This window comes from Staurois parvus, unplaced genomic scaffold, assembly GCF_062004578.1.
Source record: "Staurois parvus isolate SC_StPar_1 unplaced genomic scaffold, SC_StPar_1.0 ptg000682l, whole genome shotgun sequence".
Lineage (NCBI taxonomy): Eukaryota > Metazoa > Chordata > Amphibia > Anura > Ranidae > Staurois > Staurois parvus.
This window is the reverse complement of record NW_028318478.1, coordinates 3,118,842-3,132,412: the sequence shown is the minus strand read 5'-3', so window position 1 is coordinate 3,132,412 and position 13,571 is coordinate 3,118,842. Positions and strand designations below refer to the sequence as shown.

The window sequence follows — 13,571 nt, the reverse complement described above, 5'->3', positions numbered from 1 at the left end:
GAAATGGGATTTTAACAGTGCTGATACCCACTCTCAGAACAAACTCAACAAACAAGTCAATATAAAATCATTAGGTTTTATTTCAAAGTTCTATTTAAAATTGATTGGGTTAACACAACCCCTAAGAGACTGATGTTAGGACATCTCCTCAATGGAGTTTGGAGCGAAGCTTATTGGAGGATAGAAAGGTCTTACAAGTAACTAGATGTGAAGTCATTTTGGACTCCAACATTATATGGGTCGAGCCTGTGGGCTTCTTTTTTTTTACCCATACAGGTCCATATATGGTTTTGCTGTATAGGGAGCATCATCCTCTTTTCCTATGCATTGCTTCTGGGATTCCCAGGTTGGTTTTTTGGATGCTATTACCATTTTGTATCCTCTTGCTACCCTCTACACCCATTGACATACTTGCAAAATTATTTAACCAGACCTGGTTTTTGCCCCATTATGTCCTTGAGGACACTTAACTGCACAACCTGAACCCCTGCAGAAACTTGTGTGAAACGTGTCGGGACTTTGCACCCCCTTCCTGAGATACATACACTTTTTGAATTCCAAATGTTTTTGTAATGTGTAATGATACAGTATAAATATGTAATGAGTTATATAAGGAGGGAGGTGCCTTTCTGGGGAGGGTACATCTATTCATGGTTCATTTTTTTTAACATGATTCAATCACTTAGGGGTTGTGTTACCCCAATCAATTTTAAAATTTAAAATTTAAATTGAACTTTGTAATAAAACCTAATGAATTTATATTGACTTATTTGTCAAGTTTTTTCTGAGAGAGGGTATCAACGCTGTTAATATTCCATTTCTTCTTTTTCCTCTTTTTTGACTGGTTTTTCAGAGTGAAACATATTTTTGGATCTCTGGACAGTAGCTTAATATAGCACATTTGTGCCTCTTGAGCTACATAGTATTAATAAAAATATGACATGTATTTAGTCAGTTGTGCAGACAACCATATTGTCTCCAGTCATCCAGAGCCACCAACTATTCAGTTTAGTTCATCTTGCCTGCAATGTCACTGTTGTGGCATATGGATATTGTCAGTAATTACAGAAGACAGCAAAGTGCTCATGTACCAAATTAATGAAAACTTAAAAATGCCATTAGCAGTCTAAAATGGTTGTATAATGCAAGTACATCATAGCTACAGTTCCACTGTAAGTAGGACTTTTCTAAACAGAGCAGGTTTTTTATGATGGATGATGTTTGTTTCTATTCTAGTAACTATATTGATGCTTGAAAGCAAATTATATCTATTAAAAACTAAAAGCCAGGTCTGGCCTACCCATCTCTATATTTGCTCAGCTGCTTTAGTGCCTTTTAGCCCATAAATGGATTATATCAGTATTATATTAAATTAACCCTAGACAGTGCTAGTACAAGTTCATCTAGCGCCCAGGGCAAAGATGCCAAACAGCCCCCGCAAAATGTATGAGCACTATTTGTCAGCAAAAATATCTTCCCAAATAAATTAAAGCACGATAGGGGGGGCTATAGAGGGCTTTAGGATTGCACCACTGAGGTACTAGAGATGGCATGGTTGTCAGATTGCCAGTGTGCGTTGTTTACTCACATGCCCCCTGCCTACATTCTTTGCTGGGAGGAGATGGGACAGGGTAAACAAACACTGCACAGTGGTGATTCACCAGTTCTGATCCCGGAGAGCTGCAGCAACAGGAGGAGGAGCTGGAGGGGGAAGAGAGCGCAACCCGTCCACATAGCATCTCTACAATGCTTAATTATCAATCTAATGATCATGACTAAGCACTTTGCTAAAAAATGCATCAGAACATTCTTGGACTGCTTGGTCTTTGGAAGAGTTATGTTATACCTGATTTTCTGCATGTTGTGTAGATTAACCAGATTTACTCTAGGCAAAATGACCATTTTACTGGCCTTCAGATTTTCTACATAAGTATTAATATACAGTACAGTAGTGGCAGCTAAATTTAACTGGGCTTCAGTGGTCAGCCCCCTACAATGTAGATTTATTAGGATTTGTGTAGCTAGCTATCTAAATGACAGCCTGCATACCAATACAGTCTGTAAAGAAGAAAGGCCAACCCACCTGCTGCTTACAGTTTACAGTATGATGAATCTTATAGGAAGCAGCACCACAATAAACAGGTGTCTTTTTCGAAGGGCAACATATGGTTCCTCAAAAGGACACGGTTTTTTCAAGATACTTTGCACTGTAATCAGAAGAACAGCCAAATGAACATTCATGCTGTGGGACTACTGTTAGTAGGGTTTAGTGAACCCTATTAGCCATGGATGGGTGGGACACCGTAACAGCACTCAGTATACTACACTACGGTTACTAGATTTTCAAAATATAATCCAGGGACACTCTGATGACCTCTTCTACTTTTAGCCACAAACACAAACCATACTACAATTTGTAACCTCACCCACAAAATCACCAAAAATCTGGCTGTGCAGTGTAGGAAAGCAAGCCTGGGTGATGATTGCCAAGCATGCACAGCTGTTTTCAGTAGCACCATGCTGGGGGAGGTGCCCGTGATTCTTGCTAGTGCCATCACTAACATGGCTACCCACCAATGCTAGACAGTGGGGGATTCATAGGGTTGCAAAAGACCTGGAACACCCTTGGATATTCTGAATAGAGAAATGATGCAGCACATAGCAAGCCACAGCGAATGGTTGGTGTGGTCAAATTACACAGTGGGAGAGACTTTAAGGGGTATTGTTAAATAAAACCTGAGTCTTCTCTGCTCTGGGTCAAGTCAAGACAGGAGTGTGTAAAAGTGCAGGGATCAGCAACGTACAGAGCTCACAGGTACAGAGTGCATAACACAGAGTGTAGGGATAAGGAGTAGGAAATGCACAGAGTGAAGGGGTCAGGAGTAAGTAACACACAGATTGTAATGGTCAGGAGTAACTAAAGCACAGAGTGCAAGGGTCGTGAGTAAGTATAGTACAGGGTTCAGGGGTAAGTAAGCAAACGTTACCCCACCTCCCAACACAATATCCCCCCACCTCCATGAAAATGCAACCTTTAGAACAAATCCTCCTTCCTAAATTGTACTCTATTGACCCTTTCATCACATTCTATCTGCTGGTGAGTCCCAATGCTGCAATGGCCTGATGATTTACAAGTTAATATTCTGAATTGAGTATAAACATATGCTTTATCACCTGAGCTGAGAGGATTGCTGGATTTACTGAGGGAGAGTTCTGGGGGGGGATTGCTTGATTACCCTGGGAGAGTCCAGCTGGGTTTATGCAGTCCAATTAAATTGATTAAAGGCGCAATAAGGGTCAATCCATAAGGGGAACATGTGGCATTGGTGCAGTAAAGGCTTCTTTCTGGCAATTCGACCATACAGCTCATTTTTGTTCAAGTATTGTTGTATTGTGCTCCTTGAAACAACCACACCGTCTTTTTCCAGAGCAGCCTGTATTTCTCCTGAGGTTACCTGGAGGTTTTTCTTTGTATCTTAAACAATTCTTCTGACAGTTGTGGCTGCAATCTTTCTTGGTCTACCTTACTTTGGTTTGGTAGCAAATGATCCATGAAATTTCCACTTTCTTGTAAGTGATTGAACAGTACTGACTGGCATATTTAAGGCTTTGGATATCTTTTTATATCCTTTTCCATCTTTATAACGTTCCATTACCTTGTTGCAAATGTCTTTTGACAGTTCTTTTCTGCTGCCCATACTGAGCCATGGGGAGCAGAAATTAGGTTACTTGACTATTTATACATAGTCACAAATTGCAACGGAAAAAGTCACAGATGTGGGAAATTAACCTTTAATTGCCATTTTAGTCTGTGTGTGTCACCTTGTGAGTCTGTACCAAGGCCAAACATTCCAGGGTATGTAAACTTTTGATCAGGGCCATTTCGATGATTTCTGTTATCATTATGATTTAAAAAAGGAGCCAAACAACTACGTGATAATAAATGGACTCATATGATCACTATCATTAAAAAAAAGACAGTTTTATGGCATGATTAGTTTTTATTTTCAATATAAATGAGAAAATTTAATTATTTCTACCAGGGTATACATACTTTTGAGCACAACTGTATGCAGTATCAGTGTTTAATTTCTTTGATTCTTAGACTAAGTTACACAGATGGCTGAAAGGCAGTAAAAGTAGGTGGATGATCCTTATTTTTAATGCCCACTGACTGTCTACCTACAATGTGACATGGTGGTCATGTGGGTCTGTTTCTTATCCAATAATTTTTATTTATTTCTTTTCAATAAAAGGTACAGAAGCCAAGATAAGAACATATGGCTAAAAGTATGCACCAAATGCATACAGAAGTACAAGATAGTAGAGAGAAGATAAATTGTTTTCCAATACATAGATTTCCAGATAACACAATACATGAAACATAAGTATGAAACAATGGGGTTATTAGAACACAGACATAAATCTACATCACCCTGAAAGTGTCATAAGTATGAGGAGGTTTACAGTTGGAACAGCATTGTGGCAAAAATAGTGTTGCATACTCTACTTTGTCAGTGGGTGAGGGCAGTGCAAGGTATACATCTAACATAACCACAGTAGCTAGCCTTCACTCCCATTGTGTGGAAGCCTGTATCCCTCACATGCTCCCCGTTATACTGTAATTGTTGGCCAAATAGCCATATAACAATATCAGGAAGCTCTTGGGTCTGTGTACATTGTGGCAATTTTCACTAAGCATTGACAGGCAGCATCCCTTGTCAAACTCACCCAATGAAGTCAATAGGACTTGTAAGTTCCATGAGCAGGGCTCTCCCACTCCTTCTGTATTGAACTATATTGTAATTGTACTGTCCCCCTTTATATTGTAAAGCGCTATGTAAACTGTTGGTGATATATGAATCCTGTATAATAATAATGGGATCATGTCACAACTGCGTGCCAAACATGGCTATGAAAGTTGTGGAGCAGTACTTCAATGTGACCCCATTGGGATAAAAAAGAAAATCCCCTGGTGATTGAACAGCAGGCATGCAGGAGGTGGCATTTTCACTTCTTGAATGCATGTAAACCAACTAATCTAGAGCCTGCCGCCCTTGTGAATCAGTCCTTAGTGTATCTGTGTTTTCCAAATGATGGTCCAATTGTGCTCACCAAAAACTGTCCTAAACTGTTTATATGCAGTATAAACATACATTCACTAGGGTTGCCCCGATACCAATAATGGACCAACACTAAGCATTTGCATGAGTACTTGTGTTCCTGCAAAGCTCGATTTGAGCGCATACAAAATGAACTGCTCCTGTGTGAACCTAGGCTTGTCATAGTGAGTTCAGCCAGAATACATGCAGGAGCATTGCGGGAAACCACATGTGATTCAGACAGGAATCGCATCGCATTCCTGTTCAAATCACATGCATATTCATTTTGTATGGGCTCAAATTGCACTGCACTGCACGAAAAATAGGTATTGGTAATTGGTATCAGCGAGTACCTGATAAACAGTATCGGTACTCGTCCTTAAAAAACTGGTATCGGTGTATTCCTAACATTCACATGTTTTGTGAACAGTCAACATGGTAAACTGATATGTAAATGAAACTTTAATGTTGTAAATTATATTCATGTGTGTCAGTTTGTATAAACAATGCAATAGACATTGGGAACATGTCTATGTGGTCAGATCATCCACTGTGTATGGCCTCTAGTGTGTAGAATATCATAGGGCCAATAAACAGGAGAAAGGTTCTCATTAGAAATGTATTACTATAGGCTTAATTCATGAAGCTCGCACACCAACTAGATTTGAAAATTACAGTCAAAAGCCTAAAATAAAGATCCTTATTCTTGTGTTAAAACCCTGTGAATTTAATTATTTTTTTATTATAATAATACAGTAACTATTGTGCTTTCATTTTTGTTACTACAGATAAATATGAAAGCCTGAAATTACATTTTGACAATCTTCACAAAATAGTAGAGCAAGTTGAACAAAATCAGTCAAGACTTCTGGAAAAATTTGCCATCCAATCGTAAGTTAAACCTGACCTTTTAAAATAGCTCCTGAAGACAGTGAAGTAAGAATCAAACAACAGAACTGCATTTGATACAGATGATCCTAACAGTTTAAAATAATTGTAATCATCAGTTATTGTCTTTGAAAATTATTTTTTTTTCCCTTACGGGACAACTCAACTTAGACTGTCCCTTAATACCTTCCCACCCACCATCTTTATTAAAATATTCCACAAAACAATGCTGCAAGTTCACAAAATTGGACAAAAAAGGACCTGTAATATTTTTTCCAACACATCTCACCACAATGCACTGTAGTTTGGTATTGTGCATTGTGGTACCCCTTATTATGTTGCAGTATAATTGTTTACAAACAAGCTGGCATGAGCTGGTTGACATGTCATTGAGCCTCTTAACCACTTGCCCTCCGGAAGATTTACCCTCCATCATGACCAGATAATTGTTTTCTGTTCAGCACTGCGCTAATTCAACTGGTAATTCCGTGACCGTGCAATTCTGTACCCAAACAAAATTGATGTACTTTTTGTCACACAAATAAATCTTTTTGGTGGTATTTGATCACCTCTGTGATTTTTACTTTTTGTGCTATAAACAAAAAGAGACCAAAAATTAAAAACAAAACAATATTTTTAACTTTTGGTTATAAACAATATCCAATAAACTCAGAGTTAGACATAAATTTAGACCAAAATGTATTCTGCTACATGTCTTTGGTAACAAAAATCCCAATACATGTATATTAATTGGTTTGTGTGAAAGCTATAGCGTCTACAAAGTATGGTACATATATTGGAATTTCCACAGCTTTTACCTTCTGACTGCCTATCGCATTTCTTGAGGTGCTAAAATGCCAGGGCAGTACAAACACCCCCCCCCCAAAAAAAATTACTCCTTTTTTGAAAGTAGACACCCCAAGGATTTTGCAGAGAGGCATGCTGAGTCCATGGAACATTTTATTTTTTGCCACAAATTTTTCAAAAATGACATTTGTTTTGTTTTTTTACACAAAGTTGTCACTTAAATGATATATTGCTCATGCATGCCATGGCTGTGTGGAATAACACCCTAAAACACATTCTTCTACTTCTCCAAAGTATGGGGATAACACATGTGAGAGACTTTTCTGGCAGCCTAGCTACATACAGGCCCCCAAAATCTAATGACCACCTCCAGGGTTTCAATGGGCATATTTCCACATAGCACTTCCCCACTAACTATCACAGTTTATATGCCAGTATAGTACAAACACCCCCCCCCCCCCCAAATGACCCCTTTTTGGAAAGTAGAGACACCCCAAGGAAGTTGAAAAGAAGCATGGTGAGTATTTTACAGATATCATTTTTGTTACAGGGTTTTGAAAAAGAAAAAATACATATTTGTTTTCTTTCTTCGTTTTCCAAAAATGTGGCAACAAATGAGATCTGCAAAATACTCAACATGCCTCTTAGAAAATACCTTGGAGTGTCTACTTTCCAAAAAGTTGTCATTTGGAAGGGTTGCTTCTACTATCCTGGCATTTCAGGGCCAATATTCGAAGCTTCTGTGTGTGGCACATCACCCACTCTTGAAGACCAAGCCTTTTCTGACACTTTTTGTTCACATAAAAAAACTTTTGTTTTGCTAGAAAATTACTTTGAACCCCCAAACATTATATTTTTTTTTAAAGCAGAGGTTCTAGAGAATAAAACTGTGGGTGTTGACATTTTTTACATCACACAGTATTTGTGCAGTGATTTGTGCAAACGCAAATCTTTTGGGAAAAATACACTTTTTAGAATTTTAATGTACAAAAACACAATATATTGCCCAATTGTTTGATTAAAAATATAAAAGATGATGTTATGGCAAGTATATAGATACCAAACATGACATGCTTTAAAATTGTGCATGCCCATGCAATAACGACAAAGTACATACATTTTTAATATCGATAGGCCACGCTTTTTTTAAAAGCCTTTACAAGTTACCAATTTATATTTACACAGGAGGTCTAGCACTATGATTACTGCCCATGATCTGACGTTCGTGGTGATACCTCACACGCATGGTGCAATCTCTATTTACATACTGACACGGTACCAACGTTTGCGTTGGCCTTTGCGCAAGAACACGGGAAGGGGGAGGGGCAAGGGAGACTTTTTTTCTTTTTTTTTTACACTGTCCCTTTTTTTTTTTGATCACTTTTATTGTTATCACAGGGAATATAAATATCCCCTGTGATCGCAATAGGCAGTGACAGGTATTCTTTTCTGAGAAATCTGGGGCCTGTTAGACTTTAGATCTCTCCTCTGTCCTTAAAGCATCTGATCACACAAAGATTGGTGTGATTAGATGCTTTTTTAAACATGGCGCTGTTAAAGTCCGGTGAAACGGAAATAATGAAATGCTTGTAGCTTCCGGTCTCTTAGACCATAGAGATGATTGGAGCCATTCTGGCTTTATAGGCTTTTTTGGGTGTGTTTTGAGTGTGGGCAAGGACAGAGGGGCCCCATGATCCCCAATTGCCCGCGGGCCCCATGAGTTGTCAGTCCGCCCCTGGGTGGTAGCTTAAAGTGTTAATTGCTTAGTTAACTAAACCCAATGACAATCACTCTCAGGCTGCTGGAACCTAGATTGTGGTCCCAGGAGCTAGAAATTCTTTGTGCAGGGAGCAGCTGAGAGTGGCATTGTTATGCAAGTGACAGCATGGTGTGAGATTGGCTGGTCCTTTGTCACAAGTTGGTGAGAAGGTCAGGGGTCAGCACTGAGTTCCTCACAGCTACTTGTTTAGGTACACTTTTGCTTTTTGATCATTTGTGCTGCTCTAGAGGTAGCTTATGAATCCTTTAAGTGGTATAGACACGTTGATGCACTCTTCAGCAATTCACCAGATTGTTAATGTTATTTTTCTTTCTTTGCAGGACTCAGTGCATGAATGTCATTAATATGATGAGTAAATTATGTAGTATGGGTAAAACCAATATACAAAAAATACTACCATACATCAAAGAAAAAAATATGTTGATGACTGCACTAACCAGCCAATCACCTGCTGTAACAAACAAACTTGAAAACATTTCAGAGGTACCAAGTCCAGAAGGTAGCTTCACAAAAGCTCAGACGCCTCTGATGCAAGCTACGACAAACATCTCTTTCTTATTGTCAGGTAAGAGCTATGTTTTTGTAGTCAAGTCTTAGAACCAGTTTACACCACATGCAATCCAGTGCGTTTTTTTCTGCATCAAAAATGCATTGATAGTAGGTTACATTGTTTCCAATTACCGTATTTTCCGGCGTATAAGACGACCCCCTACTTTTCCTGTTAGAATATAAGGTTTGGGCTATACTCGCCGTATAAGACTACCCCTCTTCCAACGCACACCAAATAAAAATTAAAAAACATCAGATTTGATTTCAATATGGTATGGTATTTCAGTATGGTATTCCAATGATGGGGTGCTATTCCTCCCACTGACACCAATGATGGGGCACGATTCCTCCCACTGACACCAATGATGGGACACTATTCCTCCCACTGACACCAATGATGGGGCACGATTCCTCCCACTGACACCAATGATGGGACACTATTCCTTACTCTGACACCAATGATGGTACCCCATCATTAGTGTCAGTGTGTGAGGAATAGTGTCCCATCATTAGTGTCAGTCGGAGGAATAGTGCCCCATCATTGGTGTCAGTGGGAAGAATCATGCCCCATCATTGGTGTCAGAGCGAGGAATTATGCCCCATCATTGGTGTCAGTGGGAGGAATAGCACCCCATAATTGGTGTTAGTGGGAGGAATAGTGTCCCATCATTGGTGTCAGTGGGAGGAACAGTGTCCCATCATTGATGTCAGCGGGGGGAATAGTGTCCCATCATTGGTGTCAGTGGGAGGAATAGTGCCCCATCATTGGTGTCAGAGCGAGGAATCGTGCCCCATCATTGGTGTCAGAGCGAGGAATCGTGCCCCATCATTGGTGTCAGTGGGGAGGAGGATTAGTGCCCCATCGTTGGTGTCAGTGGGGGGGAGGAATAGTGCCCCATCGTTGGTGTCAGTGGGGGGGAGGAATAGTGCCCCATCGTTGGTGTCAGTGGGGGGAGGAATAGTGCCCCATCGTTGGTGTCAGTGGGAGGAATAATGCCCTATCATTAGTATCAGTGACACCAATGATGAGCACTATTCCTCCCACTGACACCAATTACACTTGCTGACCCCTGTTCCAGCATGGTGCTGCTGCAGTCAGCATATGTGGTTGCAGCAGCACCTCTGCATGGCACACTTCCCGGCCGCTCCCTCACTCGTTTTGTGCGGGGCCGCTTGACTCCACCTCCTTGCTGGTGATTGGCCGCCTGTGTGCCTTTCCTGAGCTACAGTTCTGGTGCCCAATCACCAGTGAGGAGGCGGAGCCGAGCAGCCACGCAAACATCGAGTGGCCAAACTGAATGAAGGAGCAGCTGCGCTTCCTCGACTGGATCGTCGTGGGACTGGGACTGGAGCCAGGTAAGAAACAGCAGCCCCCTGCCCGCCCCTGTACTTAGTGTCCCTTCCGTTCAAAGTGGGGGGCAGCGGTGGCACCGCTAAAAGTGCCGCCCTGACAGAAAGTGTCAGCATGCCGTATACCGGCGTATAAGACGACCCCCGACTTTGAGAAGTCGTCTTATACGCCAGAAAATACGGATTATAGTTCACACCAGTTCAGTCAGTTTCAGTGTCTTCCAGTTCCAGAAAAAAAAGTGGTTTTTCTGCATTGAACTGAACTGGAATGCAGGCAGAACACCAGAACACACATGTCCTCATTTAAGTTGAAGAAAAAGAGGGGAAAAAATTAACTGGAACACATCAAAAACGCATCAAAAATGCACCAGAACACATCAAAAATACGTCAAAAACACACATACAGAAACGCATCCAGAACATATCAGGACTGCGTTTCTATGGTGTGAACCGGCCCTTAAAGCAGAACTCCGGGCAAAATCGTGTTTACATTTCCTTGTTGCTGATTTCCTACAGTCACTGAATATATCATACATCTTCTGTTTCACTCAGTAGTTGCTCTGAAATAGCCTATTCATTTGTAAATTAAGCCATTAATCCTGTTTGGTTTCCTGTTTGTAAGAAGAGTGGCTGTTATGCCTCCTATTCCCACAACCACTGGTCTTGGCACATCCCTTCCGTAGTTCTTTTGCCAGGAAGCAGTGATGTAATTCAGCCCCACTTGCAGTGATGGGTGGACCGAGAATCTCAGACACATTCAACATGTACAGGCTTAGTGTACCCACTTACATTCAATGCAATTTCCTGTGGTTGACGGGAACTGTAGTTTCCTTTTACTTCAGAGAGAGAGGAAGGGATATGATATAAACCCGGCTGTTACACCTCCTCCTTGGCAGAACAGATGCTGTTATCTTTTGAATTACAGACATGAGGTCATGGAAATTCAATTAGACTTTCTCATAAATGGTAAGAAGTTTCTGAATTTTATTAACTGTTTAATGCTTTGTGTAGGGGGGTGAATTCTATCAGTGGCCAGCTGAGCATTGGTTAAAGTTTATAGGAGGAGTTTTCATTCTGCTCTGCCTGTCCCATGAGGCTGCATAACCCCTGACCCTCTGCCTGGACAGATCATATGCACTGATTGGACCTGTGCTGTTCATATGCACCCTCCCAAAGAAAAAAAAATCTTTAGCCATACACACTAAACTGAGCATGTGCAGAGTGACTCCTAGAGCTCTGTACTATCGGCAGATGGATTGGGGACAGTAGAAGAAAGGGAGGATCAGAGAAGACAGGATCAAACAGACTTTTTACACAATGTGGAGGATTAACCCCTAAGGTTTCTCAGGGAGTATAACAAGCATGCTTTACTGCATATACAGACTGATTTTACTGTTGTTGATTTAGTAACAATTTAACATTGGCTCTCAATTATCAAAGTTTTGTTACTGATAATTGTAATTGTTATCTCTACTGTCATTGGTCATGTTCATACATGCCCTAGAAACTTATAGTAAATATCTGGATTTCTCAATCTCATCTGAAGTTTACAGGAAATATCAGTTATTAGCACCAACACAGTTGCATAGACTCATATTACTGAAACTACTTAGTATTTAAGAAGAAGTTAACATGTTCTAACCATGAATTATATAATTCTAGGTGGCAAACAAAGACATTTGACTATTGGTCCTGGAGTGAAAGATGTGAGTTCAGAACCGGAAATTACCACAAGCCCATGGAAAGACCAATATAATGCACTGACCCCTAAAATCACACCGCAAGTACCCTATCCAAATGTTACAACACAGGAGAAAATGACCGAGACAACTGAGCAGATGCTGGTTACCCTACAAAATGACAGCTTTGAAAACAGAAATCTTAATGAGACACACATCAAAAATTATAGGAACAAAAGCTCCACCAAGCGAAAAAAGACCAAAGAAAAACTGCTTTTGGATTCACGTGAAGGTCTCCAAGATGAGTCTGAAAATGTTAGGTATTCTGAACATGTCAGTGAAAATAGAAGAATTGCACTAAAAAATATAAGTTTACAGCTAACTAATTCAAGTAACCTGACAGTACAAAGAATGCAAAACAATGTAATGCAAGATGATGAAGAGAAAAAACGTAACTTTACATTATCAAAAGACAGAACACCAGAAACCAATACTGGAAAAAAAGCCAAAGAGGAAACTCTCAAGGATAACTTGGAGAATGAACTAAGTTCACTTCTGGATGTTTACAACACAGAGGAAGAAGATAAAGATGGAGATATTATTGAAGAAAGGAGAAAAGATGAGGAAATACATTTGGCAGACACTTACAAGAAAAATTCTAACAGACTCTTGAGAAAAGAATATATTGACAAATAGACTTATTAAATCTAATCTAATAAAGATACTAAAAATCTATGAACTGCCTTTATAAATAAAAATATAACATTATTTAAAAGTGTAAACAATCTGATAGCAGAAACTAGTGTATTATTTGTTTGTTTTTTTAAGAGCGCAATATGGAAAACATAGTGAGACGAAGTCCGGAAGTGACGAAACGCGTTAGGGAGTGACGTCAAGGCGCACGTACATAGACCGAAAGTGTCGCCGCGGCCATTTTGTGTTTGGTTGGAGAAGTTTCCAAGCATGTCTGGAGCTGATATTTCTAATTTTACATATAAGTGTTGAATAAAAAGTGATTTATATACTTGAAACACTAGCCCTGAGACCCTGTTTATCTCTCTGAGGACCTTGGAAAGAAAATAAATAACTTGGAAGATGAGGTGGAAGAATATTATTCCATAATAGTGTCTGAGCATTTTCAATACTCATAAGAGGGTAATAGTACTTAGTACTACTGTGTGCTGGTTGATGGTAGACACTGATTTGCAGTGACCACAGAGTGTTCACAGTTTGATGTGTGTGATTATATGCACTATAAGGAATTAATTTAATATATATATTTTATTTTTTTTTTCTCATTATAAGTTTTTGAAGTGTATTTTGGTTGCACGGGGTGATTATTGTTATTTTTATTATTATTGAGGTAATGCACTAGATATTTTTATATCTTATTTCGAGGTGCGTTTTGGATGAAAT

General features: G+C 39.7%; 1 protein-coding gene across 1 annotated transcript in view; it reads left to right on the top strand.

The window, feature by feature from the left end:
• LOC149447542 (uncharacterized) overlaps positions 1-13,186 on the top strand; it is a 41,076-nt gene extending 27,890 nt beyond the window's left edge. The window contains exons 5-7 of the mRNA XM_089652415.1: positions 5,891-5,993; positions 8,898-9,142; positions 12,139-13,186. Coding sequence (XP_089508541.1) covers positions 5,891-5,993; positions 8,898-9,142; positions 12,139-12,851 — 1,061 coding nt within the window. The 3' untranslated portion in view covers positions 12,852-13,186. The remainder of the gene's footprint in view (positions 1-5,890; positions 5,994-8,897; positions 9,143-12,138) is intronic.
• Positions 13,187-13,571: the final 385 nt, after the last annotated feature.